This window comes from Somniosus microcephalus, chromosome 5, assembly GCF_052327205.1.
Source record: "Somniosus microcephalus isolate GS21.2 chromosome 5, FLI_Smic_1.0, whole genome shotgun sequence".
In the NCBI taxonomy this organism is placed as follows: domain Eukaryota; kingdom Metazoa; phylum Chordata; class Chondrichthyes; order Squaliformes; family Somniosidae; genus Somniosus; species Somniosus microcephalus.
In genome coordinates this window covers 66076659-66098082 of record NC_140991.1, presented here as the reverse complement: position 1 = coordinate 66098082, position 21424 = coordinate 66076659, and the positions used below count along the sequence as shown (strand labels likewise).

General features: G+C 54.6%; 1 protein-coding gene across 1 annotated transcript in view; it reads left to right on the top strand.

The window, feature by feature from the left end:
• Positions 1–21424, top strand: part of apbb1ip (amyloid beta (A4) precursor protein-binding, family B, member 1 interacting protein) — a 254338-nt gene that overhangs the window by 91930 nt on the left and 140984 nt on the right. The window contains exon 3 of the mRNA XM_085987735.1: positions 13647–13737. Coding sequence (XP_085843861.1) covers positions 13647–13737 — 91 coding nt within the window. The remainder of the gene's footprint in view (positions 1–13646; positions 13738–21424) is intronic.

Here is a 21424-nt window from a genome sequence, read left to right as displayed (position 1 = left end):
CCCAGGTATGTCCTGTCCACAAAAAGCAGGACAAATCCAATCCGGCCAATTACCGCCCCATCAATCTACTCTCAATCATCAGCAAAGTGATGGAAGGTGTCATCGACAGTGCTATCAAGCGGCACTTACTCACCAATAACCTGCTCACTGATGACCAGTTTGGGTTCCGCCAAGACCACTCAGCTCCCAACCTCATTACAGCCTTGGTCCAAACATGGACAAAGGAGCTGAATTCCAGAGGTGAGATGAGAGTAACTGCCCTTGACATCAAGGCAGCATTTGACCGAGTGTGGCATTAAGGAGCCCTAGTAAAACTGAAGTCAATGGGAATCGGGGGGGGGGGGGGGAAACTCTCCACTGGCTGGAGTCATACCTAGCACAAAAGAAGATGGTTGTGGTGGTTGGAGGTCAATCATCACAGCCCCAGGGCATCGCTGCAGGAGTTCCTCAGAGCAGTGTCCTAGGCCCAACCATCTTTAGCTGCTTCATCAATGGCCTTCCCTCCAACATAAGGTCAGAAATGGGAATGTTCACTGATAACTGCACAGTGTTCAGTGCCATTCGCAACTCCTCAGATAATGAAGCAATCCATGCCCGCAGCAACAAGACCTGGACGACGTTCAGGCTTGTGCTGATAAGTGGCAGGTAACATTCGCGCCATGGAAGTGCCAGGCAATGACTATCTCCAACAAGTGAGAGTCTAACCACCACCCTGTGGTGTATGTAACCTGTTCCACCTTAAGAGAATTACCTTAAGAGATGTACTACTTTCTCTTGGCTACTGTATACTGTAATACCGGTGGTGACCACAACGGTATATAAGTGTTGTGCAAGGATTTGCTGGGCAGTTCAGCCCTGACCTTCGAATAGTAAAGACCTGTTAAAAGTTATTCTTGTTGTCTGTGTCCAGTGATTGATCCTAAACACAACTGGAACATACAGACTCAACAGTGGCGACGAGTCCGATCTTACCCTGCGGCAAATTTACATCCAAGGCAGCTTCGTCCTCAAAACGGGCGTCGAGAAGAGGCATCCGCCCTCATCATCCTGCTGAGCACCATCGCACGGGAGGCATCAAGAACCCGGGTTAAAAAGAAAAAGAATTCTGACCACGAAGCCCTCCATCAGCGACAGGCAGTGATCATCCCTTCTACCACGGTGGTGGGTAAGCCGATCAGCGACACGAGCAGAAAGTCGGCCGCGTTGACTGTGGAGTAGGGGAGGGAAAACGGAGGAATAAGGGCGGAGAGCTCGACCACGGCCGGTAGAAAGGGCCGGGCTGCAATCGAGGCCGAGAGGCGCAGCAACTGGGGCAGCTTAAGGCTCGAGAGCCGCGGAGAACTCAAACGCAGCCGGTGTACAGGACCGGGCTGCAAGCAGGGCTGCGAGGCAAAGCAGCGTCGGGGAGTTGAGAAGCTTAAGGCACGAGAGCTGCGGAGAATTCAAACGCAGCCGGTGTAAAGGACCGGGCTGCAAGCGGGGCTGCAAGGCAAAGCAGCGTCGGGGAGTGAGAACCGCTGGGGAGGCGAGAACAGCAGCAGCAAGGCAATCGCCATTGCAGCCAGCGGGGGAAGAAGGCAAACGCGGGAATCCGCCATTGTAGTCGGCGGGGAAGAAGACGAGCGCGGGAAAGACCGCCAAGCGCGGGAAGCCGCCATTTTAGTAGGCGGGGGAAGAAGACAAGCGCGGGAAGCCGCCATTTTAAAAAACTTTAAAAATTTTAAAAACTTGCAAGGATGCCTAAACATGGGAGCATTAATACCTTTGATAGTGATGTCGAAGATTGGACCACGTATGTAGAACGCCTGGAAGTTTATTGTAAAGCAAATAAGGTACCAGATGATGAGAAAGCATTAACCTTATTAAGCTTAATGGGGGCGAAGACATACGGGCTATTGAAGCACCTTCTATCACCAAATAAACCGGCGGATCAGACCTTCGCGAATATTGTTACTGTCCTGAAAAATCATTTGAACCCCACGCCGCTGATGATAGCGGAACGATTTAAATTTTACAGAAGAACGCAGTTGAAAGACGAAAGCAACGCTGAATTTTTAATTGAACTACGTAAGCTATCGAAGTACTGTCAGTTTGGGACAGGGCTAGCAGATTCGCTGAGAGATAAATTTGTGTGTGGATTGTTAAAAGAAGGAACACAAAAGCGACTGCTTGAAGAGAATGATCTTACGCTTGATAAAGCTGTCACTATTGCAGCATCGCAAGAAGCCGCAGCAAGAGGCACTGCGGAAATGCAGCTACGGTCACCGGAACTCTGTACCAATCAAATGGTCTTGAGTACAGTAAAATGTTATCGTTGTGGAAAGACAACACATGATCAGAACCAGTGCTGGTTCAAAAATCAGGAATGCAGAAAATGTGGCAGGCTTGGTCACATAGCTAAAGTATGCCGGTCAGGAAAGAAGACCAGCAACAAAAAGTCACCGCAGGAAAAGTACAAAAAGGTACACAAGGTGACAGAGAACAGTTCGAATGAACAGAAGTCAGATTCAGACGCCAGCAGTAATGAACTGGGTAGTCTAAGAGTACACAATGTTGGTAAGGAAGCAGACCTCCAAACAATTTGGGTCACACTTCAGATAGCAAGAGTCCAAGTGAAGATGGAATTGGACACTGGATCGGCATTGACGGTCATGAATAAGAAAGATTACAAAAGGTTATTCCCACATATTCCCCTACGGGATACGGAGATTGTATTGAAAACATACACGGGGCAAAGAGTATACCCCATCGGGAAGACAGAGGTAAAGGTGGTCCACAAGGGCAAAGAAAGCCGAGGAATGGACTTATATGTGCTACCTGAGGGAGGTCCACCACTACTGGGACGGGAGTGGATTAGGAAAATAATTATGGACTGGCATTCCTTAAAAGCACTAACGGTAGATTCCGGTACAAAAGATGTCAAACCTAAACAGTTGTCCAGAATATTGGACGATGCTAAAGAGGTGTTCCAATAAGGACTGGGAACACTGAGAGGAATTACGGCAAACATCAAGATTGAAGAACACGCAAACCCGAAATTTTTCAAAGCCAGACCGGTACCTTATGCAATACGACCTGCTGTGGAAGCTGAGCTGGAAGGGCTAGAACGTTCAGGAGTACTGTCTAAGGTAGACTGGAGTGAGTGGGCCACGCCTATTGTCCCAGTCATGAAGCGTTCATCGAGCAACAAGCCGGGGGAACCGGGGAAGGTTCGCATCTGTGGTGATTTCAAGATCACTGTTAATCCGGTGCTTCACACGGTGCAGTATCCGCTTCCACGGATTGAGGATATCTTCGCTTCATTGTCTGGCGGGAAACACTTCACCAAGATAGACCTGGCGCAGGCGTACTTACAGATGGAAGTTGAGGAAGAGTCACGCCAGTATCTCACGATCAACATGCATAGAGGCTTGTACCGGTATAACAGACTGGTTTTTGGAGTGGCATCGGCTCCAGCAATTTGGCAGAGGGCCATGGAGCAGGTATTACAGGGAATTCCAGGTACACAATGTTACCTGGACGATATTCTGATTACAGGAGATGATGACAAGGAACACCTTGCAAACTTGGAACTGGTGCTCACCAGATTGAAAGAATATGGTCTTCGAGTTAATCGCCAGAAATGTGAGTTCTTTCAGAAGCGGATCTCGTACTGTGGTCATGTCATTGACCAGGAGGGGCTTCATAAGTCTCCTGACAAGATCGAAGCTGTTGTGAAGGCTCCCGCTCCAGATAATGTATCCCAATTGAGGTCGTTTCTAGGGTTGATTAACTATTACCATAAGTTTCTGCCAAGTTTATCCACGGTGCTTCACCCGCTGAACGCTCTTTTGCAGAAGGGAGTACCATGGAAGTGGAGCGAGGACTGTAAGAGGGCCTTTCGCGAAAGCAAGGCATTGATCACCTCAGAGGAAGTGTTGGCTCACTTCAACCCAACGCTGCCTATTCGTTTGGCTTGTGATGCTTCTCCATATGGTATTGGGGCAGTACTCTCACACAAGTTGCCAAATGGCCAGGAGAGGCCAGTTGCGTTCGCATCCAGATCATTGACTTCCGCTGAGCGCAATTATGCTCAGATAGATAGGGAGGCTCTCAGCCTTGTGTGGGGAGTAAAGAAGTTTAATCATTACCTGCAGGGCCAAAAGTTTACGCTTCTGACAGACCACCAGCCGTTGGTATCCATTTTTAACCCTAAGAAGGGTGTTTCGGTGATGACAGCACAGAGACTCCAGAGATGGTCCCTTTTCCTAGGGGCACATCAATATCAGATAGAATTCAAAGGTACAAAGCAGCATGGTAATGCTGATGGGCTGTCGCGCCTGCCACTACCTACAGAGGAGGAGGCACCGACAGTTGACCCTGTTGAGTTATTTCACTCGACCATCATCGAATGTTTACCAGTCACCAATGCAAGTATTGAAAGAGAAACCAGGAACGACCCGACACTGTCCAGGGTCTACGAAGTGACAGTGAAGGGATGGCCAGCACATGGTGATCCACTGTTACCGGCATTCTCAACAAGACGAGAACAGCTGTCCGTCTGTCAAGGAACGTTGATGTATGGAACAAGGGTGATTATTCCTCCTAAGTTAAGAGAGAGAGCTCTAAAGGAACTGCATGAAGGTCATCTGTGGGGAGTCAAGATGAAAAGCCTTGCTAGGGCTTATGTGTGGTGGCCGGGTATCGACCAACAGATAGAGGAGCTGACGAAAAGCTGCTCAGGGTGCCAAAAAGTGCAAAATGCACCTCCGATTGCACTGCTGCATCCATGGGAATGGCCTTCAACCCCATGGCAACGTGTACATATTGACTTTGCTGGTCCTTTCATGGACTCCATGTTTTTAATTGCGGTGGACGCACATTCTAAATGGCCAGAAGTGATTAAGATGACTACCACTACCTCGGAAAAGACGATCGTGGTGTTAAGAACGATATTTGCGAGAAATGGATTGCCAGAACAAATATGGTCAGACAACGGACCGCAGTTCGTGTCAGAAGAATTCCAGGGATTCATGAAGAAGAATGGGGTGAAACATTATACCTCTGCCCCATATCATCCGGCTACAAACGGGTTGGCCGAGAGATTTGTACAAACGTTTAAAAAAGCAATAAAGGCCATGAGCGAAGATCAGATTCCACTACAACACAAGGTGGACAAATTCCTACTGGCATATCGGAACGCCACTCATGCAGTGACAAACCAAAGTCCTGCCATGATGTTCTACAACAGGAGGTTGCGGTCCAGGTTGGACTTGTTAAAACCAAATGTGCGGAGGGAAGTTGAAAACAAACAGTTCCAGCATATAAATAACAAGACCACTCGGAGTTTCGAAATAGGACAACCAGTGTTAGCCCGGGACTATAAAAACGAGAAATGGCAATCTGGAACAATTCGGGCCAGACAAGGAACCCTGATGTACACGGTAGATATTGGTGAAAATGTAATACGGCGTCATGCTGACCAACTGGTAGAATCGAGAACAAGGGTCGAACCCATGGTTACGGCAGAGACAACCGTGAAAGAAGTTAGTGAACCTGAAGCATCTACCTCAGAAGTGAATGTACCTGATGATGATGTCCAATCCATAAGAGACCAACTAGATGAGTCACCCCAGCAACGAGAATCAGAGACCCCTGAAAGGCGTTATCCAACTCGAATCAGGAGGCCTCCTCAGAGACTGAATCTTTGAACTGTTTTGCATGAAGTTGTATATATATATGTTATTATGTTATGTTAAATGGGGATATAACTGTTAAGCTAAAAAGGGAGGATTGTGGTGTATGTAACCTGTTCCACCTTAAGAGAACTACCTTAAGAGATGTACTACTTTCTCTTGGCTGCTGTATACTGTAATACTGTAATACCGGTGGTGACCACACCGGTATATAAGTGTTGTGCAAGGATTTGCTGGGCAGTTCAGCCCTGACCTTCGAATAGTAAAGACCTGTTAAAAGTTATTCTTGTTGTCTGTGTCCAGTGATTGATGCAAAACACAACTGGAACATACAGACTCAACACACCCCTTGACATTCAATGGCATTACCATCACCGAATCCCCCACCATCAACATCCTGGGGGGTCACCATTGACCAGAAACTTAACTGGACCAGCCACATAAATACTGTGGCAACAAGAGCAGGTCAGAGGCTAGGTATTCTGCGGCGAGTGACTCACATCCTGACTCTCCAAAGCCTTTCCACCATCTATAAGGCACAAGTGAGGAGTGTGTTGGAATACTCTCCACTTGCTTGGATGAGTGCAGCTCCAACAACACTCAAGAAGCTCGACACCATCCAGGACAAAGCAGCCCGCTTGATTGGCACCCCATCCATCACCTTAAACATTCTCTTCCTCCACCACTGGCATACCGTGGCTGCAGTGTGTACCATCTACAAGATGCACTGCAGCAACTCGCCAAGGCTTCTTCAGTAGCACCTCCCAAACCCACGACCTCTTCCACCTAGAAGGACAAGGGCAGCAGGCGTATGGGAACACCACCACCTCCAAGTTCCCCTCTGTGGTAAACCACGTTCACTATCGTATCACTGTTAGTAGTTAGCACTGTTCACCACTGTTCGTTATAACTGTATCACTGACCACTATTGTATCACGGTACGAGGTCGCCTCTTGCCACACTGCTATACCTGGGATGACCACTGCCGACTCCGCCTTGGCTCCACCCAGGTATAAAGGTGAGCGACTGGCTGGTATTCCTCCTGCTTGGATCGGATCACCCACGAGAGTGGGCTCTGTTATTTAGTCAATAAAAACCTTTAGTCACCTTCGTAACTCTTCGCCTTTTATTGGAGGAATTGATAGGTATATCAATTTTATTGACTAAATTTAATGATGTCCGACAACGAGTCACAACCAGCGGAGGAGCCACCAGCGCAGCTCCCAGGAGCACAGCCACACCAGCCAGCTTGGCTGCGAGCCCTCAGACCGCCGTACCTGGACCTGAACCCACGAGCAGCAAACTCAGCCGCAGACTTTAAACACTGGCTGGTCTGCTTCGAATCATACCTGAGAGAATCCAGCGTCCCTCAGGCATCCAAACTAAGTGTCCTGCAGGCACAACTGAGCCCGAGAGTATACACTCTCATCGAGGACATGACTACCTACGAGACCGCCATCAACCTGCTGAAACAGAAGTACCGGACCCCGGTAAACTACATGTACGCTAGGCACCTCCTAAGATCACGGCCGCAACAGCCAGGAGAATCAGTAGCCGAATTCTCACAGGCGCTATATGCATTCGCCAGGAACTGTGACTTTAAATCGGTGTCGGCAGCCGAAAATACTGAAGATAATATCCGCGACGCATTCCTGAAAGGCCTACGGTCCGAGTACTCACGGCAAAGACTGCTGGAAGCTAAAGACCTCAGCATGGAAAAAGCTGAAGCCCTCGCTATCTCCCTGGAAGTGGCCCACCAAGATCAGGAAGCATTCACCAGGTACTGCTCGCGACCCTGGGACTCGGGCCCGACCCCTACCACAGCACCCTTCCCAGCGCCGCCCCCGGGACCTACCTCTGCGTCGGCGTCCCGGACCCGACCGGCCCCGCCACCCCCAGCACCAGCCCCGACATCGGGCATCCGCGATCGGGCTGCCGGCTGTTTTTTTTGTGGCCAGGAGAAGCACCCGAGGTCGCGCTGCCCAGCCAAGAACTCCATATGCAAAACCTGCCTGAAGAAAGGCCACTTCTCCAAGGCCTGCAGGAGCGGATCCTCAGAGGCCAGCAGTGCCGCATGCGAACTATGGGGGCGGCCATCTTCGTTTAGGGCAACTGAGGCCAGCATCCCCACACATGAGTCATGGGGGCGGCCATCTTTGTTTAGGGCAACTGAGGCCAGCATCCCCACACATGAGTCATGGGGGCGGCCATCTTTGATTAAGGCAACCGACCCCAATAGTGCCTCATGTGAGCTACGGGGGCAGCCATCTTCTCCGTCATTTTGCCCTACCTCGTGGGAGATGCCATTTTACTCACCACGCCCGACCGCCTCGCCCGCAGATGACAACGACTCGCTCAGCTACACACTAGCTTCCGTCACCCTGGACCAAGCCCGCCCGCACCATCTGTCCAAGTCAATGATGGACATCAAAGTGAACGGCCACGCCACGACCTGCCTGTTCGACAGCGGAAGCACGGAGAGCTTCATCCACCCAGACACGGTGAGCCACTACTCCCTCTCTGTCCTACCAACGCGCAGCCGAATCTCGATGGCATCGAGGTCCCACGCCACGGACATCAGCGGCTACTGTGTCGTGACCCTGTCGGTTAAGGGCACGGAGTATAAAAACTTTAAACTCCTCGTCCTCCCCCATCTCTGCGCTGCCGTCCTACTAGGGCTGGACTTCCAATCCCACCTCCAAAGCGTAACCCTAGCATACGGTGGACCCCTCCCCCCACTCACAGTCAACAACCAGCAAACGTTAAACCGCCCACCGCGTAACACCTGCAGCCTCTCCACCCTCAAGGTCCCGCCACCCTCTCTGTTTGCTAACCTTACCCCTGACTGCAAACCCGTCGCTACCAAGAGCAGGCGGTATAGCGCCGGGGACAGAGCCTTCATTAGCTCTGAGGTGCGGCGCCTCCTGAAAGAGGGCATTATCGAGGGGAGCAGCAGCCCCTGGCGTGCCCAGGTCGTAGTCGTAAAGACCGGCGATAAAAACCGCCTGGTCATCGACTACAGCCAGACCATAAACAGATATACCCAGCTGGACGCATACCCCCTCCCCCGCATATCTGACATGGTCAATCAGATTGCACAGTATAAAGTATTCTCGACCATCGACCTGAAGTCAGCCTACCACCAACTCCCTATCCACCCTGAGGACCGCCAGTATACCGCCTTCGAGGCGAATGGGCGCCTATACCACTTCCTTAGGGTCCCCTTCGGTGTCACTAATGGGGTCTCGGTCTTCCAAAGGGAGATGGACCAGATGGTTGACCAGAACGAACTGCAGGCTACATTCCCCTACCTAGATAACGTCACTATCTGCGGCCGCGACCGGCAGGAACATGACGCGAATCTGGAGAAATTCCTCCGTACGGCCCAACGGCTGAACCTCACCTACAATAAGGAGAAATGCGTGTTTAACACCACGCGCCTTGCCATCCTCGGCTGCGTAGTGGAGAACGGAATCATCAGCCCCTACCCAGAAAGAATGCGCCCCCTCATGGAGCTACCCCTCCCCCACTGCCCTAAAGCACTTAGGAGAACCCTGGGGCTTTTCGCCTACTATGCCCAATGGGTACCCAATTACGCGGACAAAGCCAGACCCCTCCTGAAAGCCACTTCCTTCCCCCTCACGGAGGAGGCGTGCGCGGCCTTCTCCCTCATTAAGGGAGACATAGCCAAGGCCACGATGCACGCAGTGGACGAGTCCATCCCCTTCCAGGTGGAGAGCGACGCATCCGACTTCGCCTTAGCCGCCACCCTAAACCAGGAGGGGAGGCCAGTGGCCTTCTTCTCAAGGACCCTACAGGGCCCCGAGATCCGACATTCGTCGGTCGAGAAAGAGGCCCAGGCGATCGTGGAGGCAGTACGGCGCTGGAGGCACTACCTGGCAGGCAAACGATTTACCCTCCTCACCGACCAGCGTTCGGTGGCTTTCATGTTTAATAACAAGCTGAAGGGCAAAATCAAGAATGACAAGATTTTGAGATGGAGAATCGAGCTCTCCACCTACGATTATGAGATCTTGTACCGGCCAGGCAAGCTGAACGAATCCCCTGATGCCCTTTCACGAATGACATGCGCCAGCGCGCATATCGATAGGCTTCAGACCCTCCACGACCAGCTCTGCCACCCCGGAGTCACCAGACTCTACCATTTCATTAAGGCCCGCAACCTGACCTACTCCATCGAGGAGGTCAGGACCATGACCAGGAACTGCCAGACCTGTGCGGAGTGCAAACCGCACTTCTATAGGCCGGACCAAGCAAGCCTGATCAAGGCCACCCGCCCCTTCGAGCGCCTGAGCATCGACTTTAAGGGGCCCCTCCCGTCCTCTGACCGTAATGTGTACTTCCTCAACATCGTTGATGAGTACTCTCGTTTCCCCTTTGCCTTCCCCTGCCCCGACATGACCAGTAGCACGGTCATTAAGTGCCTGAATGCCCTCTTCGCCTTGTTCGGGTTCCCGAACTATATACACAGCGACCGGGGCTCCTCCTTCATGAGCGAGGAACTCCGGCAATTCCTCCTAGAGAGAGGTATTGCAGCAAGCAGGACCACCAGCTACAACCCCAGAGGTAACGGTCAGGTGGAAAGAGAGAACGCGACGGTATGGAAGGCCGTCCTCTTAGCCTTAAAGTCTAAGGGCCTCCCAACCTCCCGCTGGCAAGAAGTCCTCCCGACAGCGCTGCACTCCATCCGGTCATTACTTTGCACGGCCACTAACACCACCCCCCATGAACGAATGTTCGTTTTCCCCAGGAAGTCGACTACGGGAACCACTCTACCAACCTGGCTGACCGCCCTGGGGCCGGTCTGGCTGCGGAAACACGTGAGGGCCCATAAAACGGACCCCCTGGTCGAGAGGGTGAACCTCCTGCACGCCAACCCCCAGTACGCCTACGTGGCGTACCCAGACGGGCGGGAGGACACTGTCTCCCTACGAGACCTCGCACCCTCAGCCGATCCGGAAACACCGCCACCACCCCCCCCAACCTCAGCCCAGGTAGACGACATGCCGGAACCCCACGAGCCCTCGCCGACCACGCAAACACCAGCATCAACACCGGATAAGGCACCAGCACCGGATAAGGCAACACCACCGCTGCGGCGATCGGAGAGGCTTACGAAGCCTCCGGACAGACTGACCTACCAGAATTGGTAGTACACTTCACCCCGCCGGACTTAATTCTAAACAAGGGGTGAATGTGGTAAACCACGTTCACTATCGTATCACTGTTAGTAGTTAGCACTGTTCACCACTGTTCGTTATAACTGTATCACTGACCACTATTGTATCACGGTACGAGGTCGCCTCTTGCCACACTGCTATACCTGGGATGACCACTGCCGACTCCGCCTTGGCTCCACCCACCAGGCCAGGTATAAAGGTGAGCGACTGGCTGGTATTCCTCCTGCTTGGATCGGATCACCCACGAGAGTGGGCTCTGTTATTTAGTCAATAAAAACCTTTAGTCACCTTCGTAACTCTTCGCCTTTTATTGGAGGAATTGATAGGTATATCACCCTCCAAGCCACACGCCATCCTGATTTAGAAGTATATCGCCGTTCCTTCATCGTCGCTGGGTCAAAATCCTGGAACTCCCTCCCTAACAGCACTGTGGCAGTACCTTCACCACACGGACTGTTTTTTTACTCCTTCGTGGGATGTTGGCGTCGCTGGCAAAGCCAGCATTTATTGCCCATCCTAATTGCCCTTGAGAAGGTGGTGGTGAGCCGCCTTCTTGAACCGCTGCAGTCCGTGTGGTGAAGGTACTTCCACAGTGCTGTTAGGTAAGGAGTTCCAGGATATCGCTGCTCTATCAGTGATGATGATGGAGCAGCAATATATTTCCAAGTCAGGATGATGTGCAACTGGGCGGGCAACTTGGAGGTGGTGGCATTCCCATGCACCTGTTGCCCTTCAAGGTGGTGGTGGTCTCGGGATTGAGAGGTGCTGTTGAATCAGACAATATAGGCTGTTTGCTGCCCCAATAAACAAAAAGGGGGGCTGGATTAGGTAACTATTTGTTTCTTAAAAACTGCTAAAGCTTCTGTTTCTGTGCGTTCAGCGAAAGAAGCAGATGTTTTCCACTGGGGAAGTTCAAAGAACCAGCTAAGAATGAGCTCACCCGCTCAGCTAGAGTTAGTTCAATGATTGAGCAGCTAAAGAGTATCTGTTCAATGTGGAACTTGCTGAAGCTGTGACATTAATTGGTTCAGTGGCACTGTTGGTGGAAGGGGTGGGGGGGGCTGCAGGTGGGGGGGGTGCAGGTGTTGGGGGGGGCACCCGAGAGTTGCAGGCTCCCTCAGTAACTAAGCAACCAGGCCACCAACTACCAGCAGGCGCTTGAACAGTCTACTGCTCTGTGCTCCCCCTGCACTTTAACCAGCTGAGCGCATCAGGGTTTTTCAATAGTTTATTGCACATCTGTTTAAAGTGCCCCTGAGTAACATTTGGCCGGGCTCAGTGGCATTTTAAACAGATGAACAATAAACTGTTGAAAAGCTTCAATGTGCTGCTCAGCTGTCGGTTTCATTCTCCCTCACAGGATATCAAGAATCTCAAGGGTGGGATGTTTAAATAAATTATTACGAGTACAAGACAGCCGGAAGTAACTAAGAAATTAATTTAAATGTGATTTGCAATTCAAAATATGCAAGGTCATCTAATTTACAAATTGAAATGTAGTTTGTCTTTCCTTTCTGATTTCAAAACTCAGAGGTTGATAACATGTGCAAGAGCAACTATTTTAATGTTCTAATGTCATTTGACCAGACTTTCAAGATGTCAGTGAGTTAGGGTGTACAAACCCAGTGCTTAGTTTCCTACAGAGTCACATGCTCCAGAGCTGTATTAACATTCTGGGCTGTGACGTGACTAAAGGGCCGATTTTCATCTGTTGTCCCCCAGCTCCCTGTCCCCCATCTCCTGGCAAGAACAGGGCAGCAGCAGCATGAAGAGTGGTGAGACGCGCATCCCGCTGAGAACTCACAAGAGACCCGCCCGATGTGATCCGCGGGCAGGCCCCGAAATAGGCATCCAGTGCTCACGGCCAAAACAAGCGGGAGCCTTATTTAAATATTTGCATCGGGGTCATACGGCCATTGTAGGCGCCAATGCGATTTTCATGGACCAATCGCGGGGATTAGGCCACGCTCGCCCTGTCCATTGGTCCCTGCCATGGAGCGGCCTAACCACCTGTCCTCAAAGAATGCTCAAAACCGGGCACATTTAAAAAAATATGTATGGGGGGGGGGGGGGCGCGGGATGAACAGGATTGCTTCCCCTGGGCCCCAGCCCACCTCCAGTCCCTGCGTGGCCCCCCGGGATTGCCTCCCTCCCCCATCGCCCCCGCCCCAGATCTGTACCATCAGCCAGCTCGGCGCAGGAACCACCTGATTGCCCACCCTCCACTACTGGCGAGCTGCCTGCCGGTGCCCGTTCAGCACTGGTAGCTTGCCAGCCACATACTAACGAAGCCCAACTGCCAAGGTGATTTGGGTCTCTCGCTGTTGCGATCGGGTGAGCTGCTCGATTGCAATGCCCACCGCCCGCCTGATAACTGCAGCAAACCAGAATCAGCTCCTTGGAGAGTGGCCATTAAGTCACGAAAAGAGTATTACTGCAAGCAAGTCCTGATTTCTGTTGGTATGGTTAGCAAAATCCCACAGCACAAGCTCACCCAGTGAAAAACTGAAGTCACTCGCATTTCTATTTATTGACCTTAAAAGAAAAAGGGATGGCAAGATTAACACCCTGATTTCTAAAAGCAGGACACATTTCCCCCACTCCAAAAGCAGTTCAAACGTAGAAAAGGATATATCCCTGAATCAGCCCAAATTTTAACCCACATCCTCAATGTTCCAACGTCTGTAAAATGTTGCGTCCTGTTTCTCATTTTGTTTTTGTGCTGGGAATTAAAAATGTTAAACTTTTCACTCTTCAAATCTTCCTACAGAGTTTAGGGGTGGATACCATCCCACCTGAATCTACAACACCCAGTCAGGACACAGAGTTCAAACTCTCCATCGGCTTTACGGATGTAAATGGTAAGAGCATCTTTGCGTGATGCCGTCTGTGCTCATGTGTTTGGTGAATGCATGAAGTGCAATAAGTAGTAAAGGTTTATATTAAAATGTAAGTCGGTGAACCTTTGAATGAACACGTATGGTCTGACTTCTCTTCTTACTCCTAACTTGTGTCACCTGGTTTTTGAACCCTTTGCCAATTCCACTTCACAACATTGAAAATGTCAGTTAGATCATCTCTAAGTCCCTGCTCCGGCAAAGGAAACCAGCCTAACTTCTTTAACTTATCCTCACATCTTGTTTTTCCAGTACCCAGAATCAATCTCATCACTCCCCTCTGTACCCCCCTCAAGGGCTGAACAGAGATCTGTGCTTCTGTACAACAGAAGTGGCAGGTCTCCTTGAGGTTGTAGTATTAGCACAAGAAACCATTCCCTTCACAGATCGGAGATATTTTTAACAACCAACATTTTCTGGTTAATGGTGTGAGGGAGTACTTTGCTTTGAAAGCGCTTCACTTGCTATATTATTTCCTTTCCAATGTTCTTCACCGCCACAGAGTTTGCTGCATCCACAATCTAAAGAAAGAGCTTGCATTAATGTAGCGCTGTTCACAACTTCAGGATGTCCCAAAACAATTCTTCCTATACAACAATAACAACAACAACTTGTATTTATATAGCGCCTTTAACATAGTAAAACGTCCCAAAGCGCTTCACAGAATATTAAAAGACAAAAAATTTGACACCGAGCCACATAAGGAGAAACTAGGGCAGGTGACCAAAAGCTTGATCAAAGAGGTAGGTTTTAAGGAGCGTCTTAAAAGAGGAGAGCGATGCGGAGAGGTTTAGGGAGAATATTCCAGAGTTTAGGGCCTAGGCAACAGAAGGCACGGCCACTAATGGTTGAGTGGTTATAATCAGGGATGCTCAAGAGGGCAGAATTAGAGGAGCGTAGATATCTCGAGCGGGGGGTGGGGTGGGGGGGGGGGTTGTGGGACTGAAGGAGATTACAGAGATAGGGAGGGGCAAGGCCATGGAGGGATTTGAAATCAAGGATGAGAATTTTGAAATCGAGGCGTTGCTTAACCTCTCAGGCTGCTGCACCTCCTGATGGCCTCTCCCTGCTAAGCCAAGACGCCCACTTCCAACTGGGTAAATTTTGTCGCTCAACTCACTGCCTGCCCTAACCGTTAAAATGTGCCATAGATACAAGTGCAGTAAATCAGTAAAGGAACATATGTGATATACATAGAGATTCAGTGGGAAGCATATAGAAGAAAGAAGAGACTTACAGAAAGAGCAAGAACAACTGACTTACAGAAAGAGCAAGGCTGAAATGAGGAGCTGGAGGCAGAAAAATAGAAACGCCAATGAAAGGAAGTCTGTGAGCGTACAGAGAGAGGAAGTATGAAAGTCAAACAGAAAGGTGCACAAAGAGTTCAAGGGTGGAAGGAAGCAGAAAGATAGGGGGTAATTTCAACTCCCCAAAATGGGTGGCTCAGGGTTGGGTGGGAGGTTAAAAAGTTAAAAATCAGAAACAGAAATCCAACCCGCCTCAAACCCGCCCACTTCCGGTTTTAACAGGGTAGTGTTTATTTGCAACACCTAAAGCTCTGATTGGTCCTCTTGGATGACAAGTCCTGATTGCTGATTGGTCCCCTTGGAGGACAAGACACACCCAGCAGTTTCTCTGGAATGTGTAATTAGATCCTCCCTCCCTATGTAATCAGTTACTTTGCAAAGTGTAATTTGAGCCATTCTGACTGTCTACTCCAGTCAGAACAGAGCTCACCACAAACAGACTGGGCTCACGCTCACAGGTTAAGACCTTCCCCCAACACCCCCAAACAAGTTCCTGCCCCCACCACCCAAGTTCCTGACCTCCTCCTTCCCGTCAAAGTTCCTGACCTCCTTCCCCTCCCCCGCCCAAGTTCCTAACCTCCTCCCCCTCCCCCGCCCAAGTTCCTGACCTCCTCCCTGCCGCCCAAGTTCCTGACCTCCTCACCCCCGCCCATGTTCCTGACCTCCTCTCCCTCCCCGCCCATGTTCCTGACCTCCTCTCCCTCCCCGTCCAAGTTCCTGACATCCTCCCCCTCCCCGCCCATGTTCCTGACCTCCTCCCCTCCCCCGCCCATGTTCCTGACCTCCTCTCCCTCCCCGCCCATGTTCCTGACCTCCTCTCCCTCCCCGTCCAAGTTCCTGACATCCTCCCCCTCCCCGCCCATGTTCCTGACCTCCTCCCCTCCCCCGCCCAAGTTCCTGACCTCCTCCCCCTCCCCGCCCATGTTCCTGACCTCCTCCCCCTCCCCCGCCCAAGTTCCTAACCTCCTCCCCCTCCCCGCCCATGTTCCTGACCTCCTCCCCCCCGCCCAAGTTCCTGACCTCCTCCCCCTCCCCGCCCAAGTGCCTGACCTCATCCTCCTCCCCCGTCCAAGTTCCTGACGTCCTCCCCGTCCCCCGCCCAAGTTCCCGACCTCCTCTCCCCCCGCACCCAAGTTCCTGACCTCCTCTCCCTCCCGCCCAAGTTCCTGAACTCCTCCCTCCCCGCCCAAGTTCCTGACCTCCTCCCCCCGTCCAAGTTCCTGACGTCCTCCCCCTCCCCCGCCCAAGTTCCTGACCTCCTCTCCCCCCGCCCAAGTTCCTGACCCCCTCTCCCCCCTCACCCAAGTTCCTGACCTCCCCTCCCTCCCGCCCAAGTTCCTGACCTCCTCCCCCCCCCGCCCAAGTTTCTGACCTCCTCCCCCCCCGCCCAAGTTCCTGACCTCCTCCCCCCCAGCCCAAGTTCCTGACCTCCTCCCCCTCCCGCGCCCAAATTCCTGTCCTCCTCCCCCTCCCCGAACAAGTTCCTGACCTCCTGCCCCCTGCCCATCTTCTTGACCTCCTCCCCCTACCCGCCCATGTTCCTGACCTGCTCCCTCCCCGCCCAAGTTCATGACCTCCTCCCCCTCCCCCGCCCATATTCCTGACCTCCTCCCCGCCCATGTTCCTGACCTCCTCTCTCTCCCCGCCCATGTTCCCGACCTCCTCCCTCCCGTCCAAGTTCCTGACCTCCTCCCTCCCGTCCAAGTCGCTGACCTCCTCCCCCCGCCCATGTTCCTGACCACCTCCCCCCCGCCCATGTTCCCGACCTCCTCCCTCCCGTCCAAGTTCCTGACCTCCTCCCTCCCGTCCAAGTTCCTGACCTCCTCCCTCCCATCCATGTTCCTGACCTCCTCCCCCTCCCCTGCCCGTTCCTGATCTCCTCGCCCCACCCATGTTCATGACCTCCTCCCCCTCCCCGCCCAAGTTCCTGACCTCCTCTCTCTCCCCGCCCAAGTTCCTGACCTCCTCTCTCTCCCCGCCCATGTTCCCGACCTCCTCCCTCCCGTCCAAGTTCCTGAACTCCTCCCCCCGCCCAAGTTGCTGACCTCCTCCCCCCCGCCCATGTTCCTGACCTCCTCCCACCGTCCAAGTTCCTGACCTCTTCCCCCTCCCCCACCCAAGATCCTGACCTCCTCCCCCTCCCCGTCCAAGTTCCTGATATCTTCCCCCTCCCCACCCAAGTTCCTGACCTCCTCTCGCTCCCCACCCAAGTTCCTGACCTCTGCCCCCTCCCCACCCAAGTTCCTGACCTCCTCCCCCTCCCCGCCCAAGTTTCTTATCTCTTCCGCCTCCCCACCTAAGTTCCTGACCTCCTCCCCCTCCCCCGCCCAAGTTCCTGACCCCCTCTCCCCCCGCCCAAGTTCCTGACCTCCTCTCCCCCCCCACCCAAGTTCCTGACCTCCCCTCCCTCCCGCCCAAGTTCCTGACCCCCTCTCCCCCCGCCCAAGTTCCTGACCTCCTCTCCCCCCCCACCCAAGTTCCTGACCTCCCCTCCCCCCCACCCAAGTTCCTGACCTCCTCCCCCTCCCCGCCCAAGTTTCTTATCTCTTCCGCCTCCCCACCTAAGTTCCTGACCTCCTCCCCCTCCCCCGCCCAAGTTCCTGACCACCTCCCCCCCGCCCAAGTTCCTGACCTCCTCTCCCCCCCCACCCAAGTTCCTGACCTCCCCTCCCTCCCGCCCAAGTTCCTGACCTCCTCTCCCCCCCCACCCAAGTTCCTGACCTCCCCTCCCTCCCGCCCAAGTTCCTGACCTCCTCTCCCCCCCCACCCAAGTTCCTGACCTCCCCTCCCTCCCGCCCAAGTTCCTGACCTCCTCCCCCCCAGCCCAAGTTCCTGACCTCCTCCCCCTCCCCCGCCCAAATTCCTGACCTCCTCTCCCTACCCACCCATGTTCCTGACCTGCTCCCCCTCCCCGCCCAAGTTCCTGACCTCCTCCACCTCCCCGTCCAAGTTCCTGACCTCCTCCTCCCCCCCGCCCAAGTTCCTGACCTCCTCCCCCTCCCCCGCCCATTCCTGATCTCCTCCTCCCCGCCCATGTTCCTGACCTCCTCCCCTCCCCGCCCAAGTTCCTGACCTCCTCCCCCCGCCCAAGTCGCTGACCTCCTCCCCCCGCCCATGTTCCTGACCTCCTCCCCCCGCCCAAGTCGCTGACCTCCTCCCCCCGCCCATGTTCCCGACCTCCTCCCTCCCATCCATGTTCCTGACCTCCTCCCCCCACCCAAGTTCCTGACCTCCTCGCCCCCACCCAAGTTCCTGATCTCCTCCCCCTCCCCTGCCCAAGTTCCTGACCTCCTCCCCCTCCCCGCCCAAGTTCTTGACCTCCTCTCCCTCCCCACCCAAGTTCCTGACCTCCTCCCCCTCCCCGCCCAAGTTCTTGACCTCCTCTCCCTCCCCACCCAAGTTCCTGACCTCCTCCCCCCGCCCAAGTTGCTGACCTCCTCCCCCCGCCCATGTTCCTGACCACCTCCCTCCCGCCCATGTTCCCGACCTCCTCCCTCCCGTCCAAGTTCCTGACCTCCTCACCCCGCCCAAGTCGCTGACCTCCTCCCCCACCCATGTTCCAGACCAGCTCCCCCCCGCCCATGTTCCCGACCTCCTCCCTCCCATCCATGTCCCTGACCTCCTCCCCCCACCCAAGTTCCTGACCTCCTCGCCCCCACCCAAGTTCCTGACATCCTCCCCCTCCCCCGCCCAAGTTCCTGACCTCCTCCCCCTCCCCGCCCAAGTTCCTGACCTCCTCCCCCTCCCCGCCCAAGTTCCTGACCTCCTCCTCCCTCCCCGCCCATGTTCCTGACCTCTTCCCTCTCCCCACCCAAGTTCCTGACCTCCTCCTCCTCCCCGCCCAAGTTCCTGACCTCCTCCCGTCCCTGCCCAAGTTCCTGAACTCCTCCCCCCGCCCAAGTTGCTGACCTCCTCCCCCCCGCCCATGTTCCTGACCTCCTCCCCCCGTCCAAGTTCCTGACCTCTTCCCCCTCCCCCACCCAAGATCCTGACCTCCTCCCCCTCCCCGTCCAAGTTCCTGACCTCTTCCCCCTCCCCACCCAAGTTTCTGACATCCTCCCCCTCCCCGCCCAAGTTCCTCATCTCTTCCCCCTCGCCACCCAAGTTCCTGACCTCCTCTCCCTCCCCACCCAAGTTCCTGACCTCTTCCCCCTCCCCACCCAAGTTCCTGACCTCCTCCCCCTCCCCCGGTCCAAGTTCATGACCTTCTCCTCTCCGCCCAAGTTCCTGACCTCCTCTCCCTCCCCGCCCATGTTCCTGACCTCCTCCCTCCAGCCCAAGTTCCTGACCTCCTCTCCCTCCCCGCCCATGTTCCTGACCTCCTCCTCCCCGCCCAAGTTCCTGACCTCCTCTCGCTCCCCTGCCCATGTTCCTAACCTCCTCCCTCCCCACCCAAGTTCATGACCTCCTCCCCTCGCCCATGTTCCTGACCTCCTCCCCGCCCATGTTCCTGACCTCCTCCCCCCGCCCATGTTCCTGACCTCCTCCCCCGTCCAAGTTCCTGGCCTCCTCTCCCTCCCCGCCCAAGTTCCTCACCTCCTCCCCCTCCCTCACCCAAGTTTCTGACCTCCTCCCCCTCCCCGCCCAAGTTCTTGACCTCCTCCTCCTCCCCCGCCCAAGTTCCTGACCTCCTCCCCCTCCCCGTCCAAGTTCCTGACCTCCTGCCCCTCCCCGCCCAAGTTCCTGATCTCTTCCCCCTCCCCACCCAAGTTCCTGACCTCCTTTCTCCCGTCCAAGTTCCTGACCTCCTCCCCCGGTCCAAGTTCCTAACCTGCTCCCCCTCCCCGCCCAAGTTCCTGACCTCCTCCACCTCCCCGTCCAAGTTCCTGACCTCCTCCTCCTCCCCGCCCAAGTTCCTGACCTCCTCTCCCTCCCCGCCCATGTTCCTGACCTCCTCCTCCCCGCCCATGTTCCTGACCTCCTCCCCCTCCCCGCCCAAGTTCCTGACCTCCTCCCCCCGCCCAAGTCGCTGACCTCCTCCCCCCGCCCATGTTCCTGACCACCTCCCCCCCCGCCCATGTTCCCGACCTCCTCCCTCCCATCCATGTTCCTGACCTCCTCGCCCCCACCCAAGTTCCTGATCTCCTCCCCCTCCCCTGCCCAAGTTCGTGACCTCCTCCCCCTCCCCGCCCAAGTTCTTGACCTCCTCCCCCTCCCCGCCCAAGTTTCTGACCTCCTCCCCCCGCCCAAGTCGCTGACCTCCTCCCCCCGCCCATGTTCCTGACCAACTCCCCCCCCCGCCCATGTTCCCGACCTCCTCCCTCCCATCCATGTTCCTGACCACCTCCCTCCCGCCCATGTTCCCGACCTCCTCCCTCCCGTCCATGTTCCTGACCTCCTCCCCCCACCCAAGTTCCTGGCCTCCTCCCCGCCCAAGTTCTTGACCTCCTCTCCCTCCCCGCCCAAGTTCCTGACCTCCTCACCCCGCCCAAGTCGCTGACCTCCTCCCCCACCCATGTTCCTGACCAGCTCCCCCCCCGCCCATGTTCCCGACCTCCTCCCTCCCATCCATATTCCTGACCTCCTCCCCCCACCCAAGTTCCTGACCTCCTCCCCCTCCCCCGCCCAAGTTCCTGACCTCCTCCCCCTCCCCGCCCAAGTTCCTGACCTCCTCCTCCCTCCCCGCCCATGTTCCTGACCTCTTCCCTCTCCCCACCCAAGTTCCTGACCTCCTCCCATCCCTGCCCAAGTTCCTGACTACCCCCCTGCCAAAGTTCCTGACCTCCTCCCCCCCGCCCAAGTTCCTGACCTCCTCCCTCCCCGCCCAAGTCCCTGACCTCCTCCCCACCCATCTTCCTGACCTCCTCCCCCTACCCGCCCATGTTCCTGACCTCCTCCCCCTTCCGCCCAAGTCCCTGACCTTCTGCCCCCCCCCCTGCCCAAGTACCTGACCTTCCCCCCTCCCCCCCAACCCAGCCCAAGTTCCTGACCGGATCCGGCCCCCCCTACCCAGGTTCCTGACCTTCTTCCCCCACCGCCTCCCCCCCACTCCCCCGGGTTCCTGACCTTCTCCCCCTGCCCAAGTTCCTCCCCCTCAGACTCATGGCCTTCTCCCCCCAAGTTCCTGACCTTCCCCCACCCTGCCATAGCTGGGGCATTGTGTGTGAGTCATGGATTGTTAACAGGTTTATTGGGTAGGGAGTGAATAGTGACATTGTCGTGACTTCTCCATTTCGTCCAATCCAATGATATCACTTGCCACACATGTGCCGAGCTTTCTGAGAAATCAACCAGGTGTAGGGGGAGGAGAGGGAGGACGTGGTGGGGGTGTAAAGGGGTGGGGTTGGAAAAATGTGATCCGTCTTACCACCTGGATCACGTTTTCGCTCTCAACCCTCCACTTT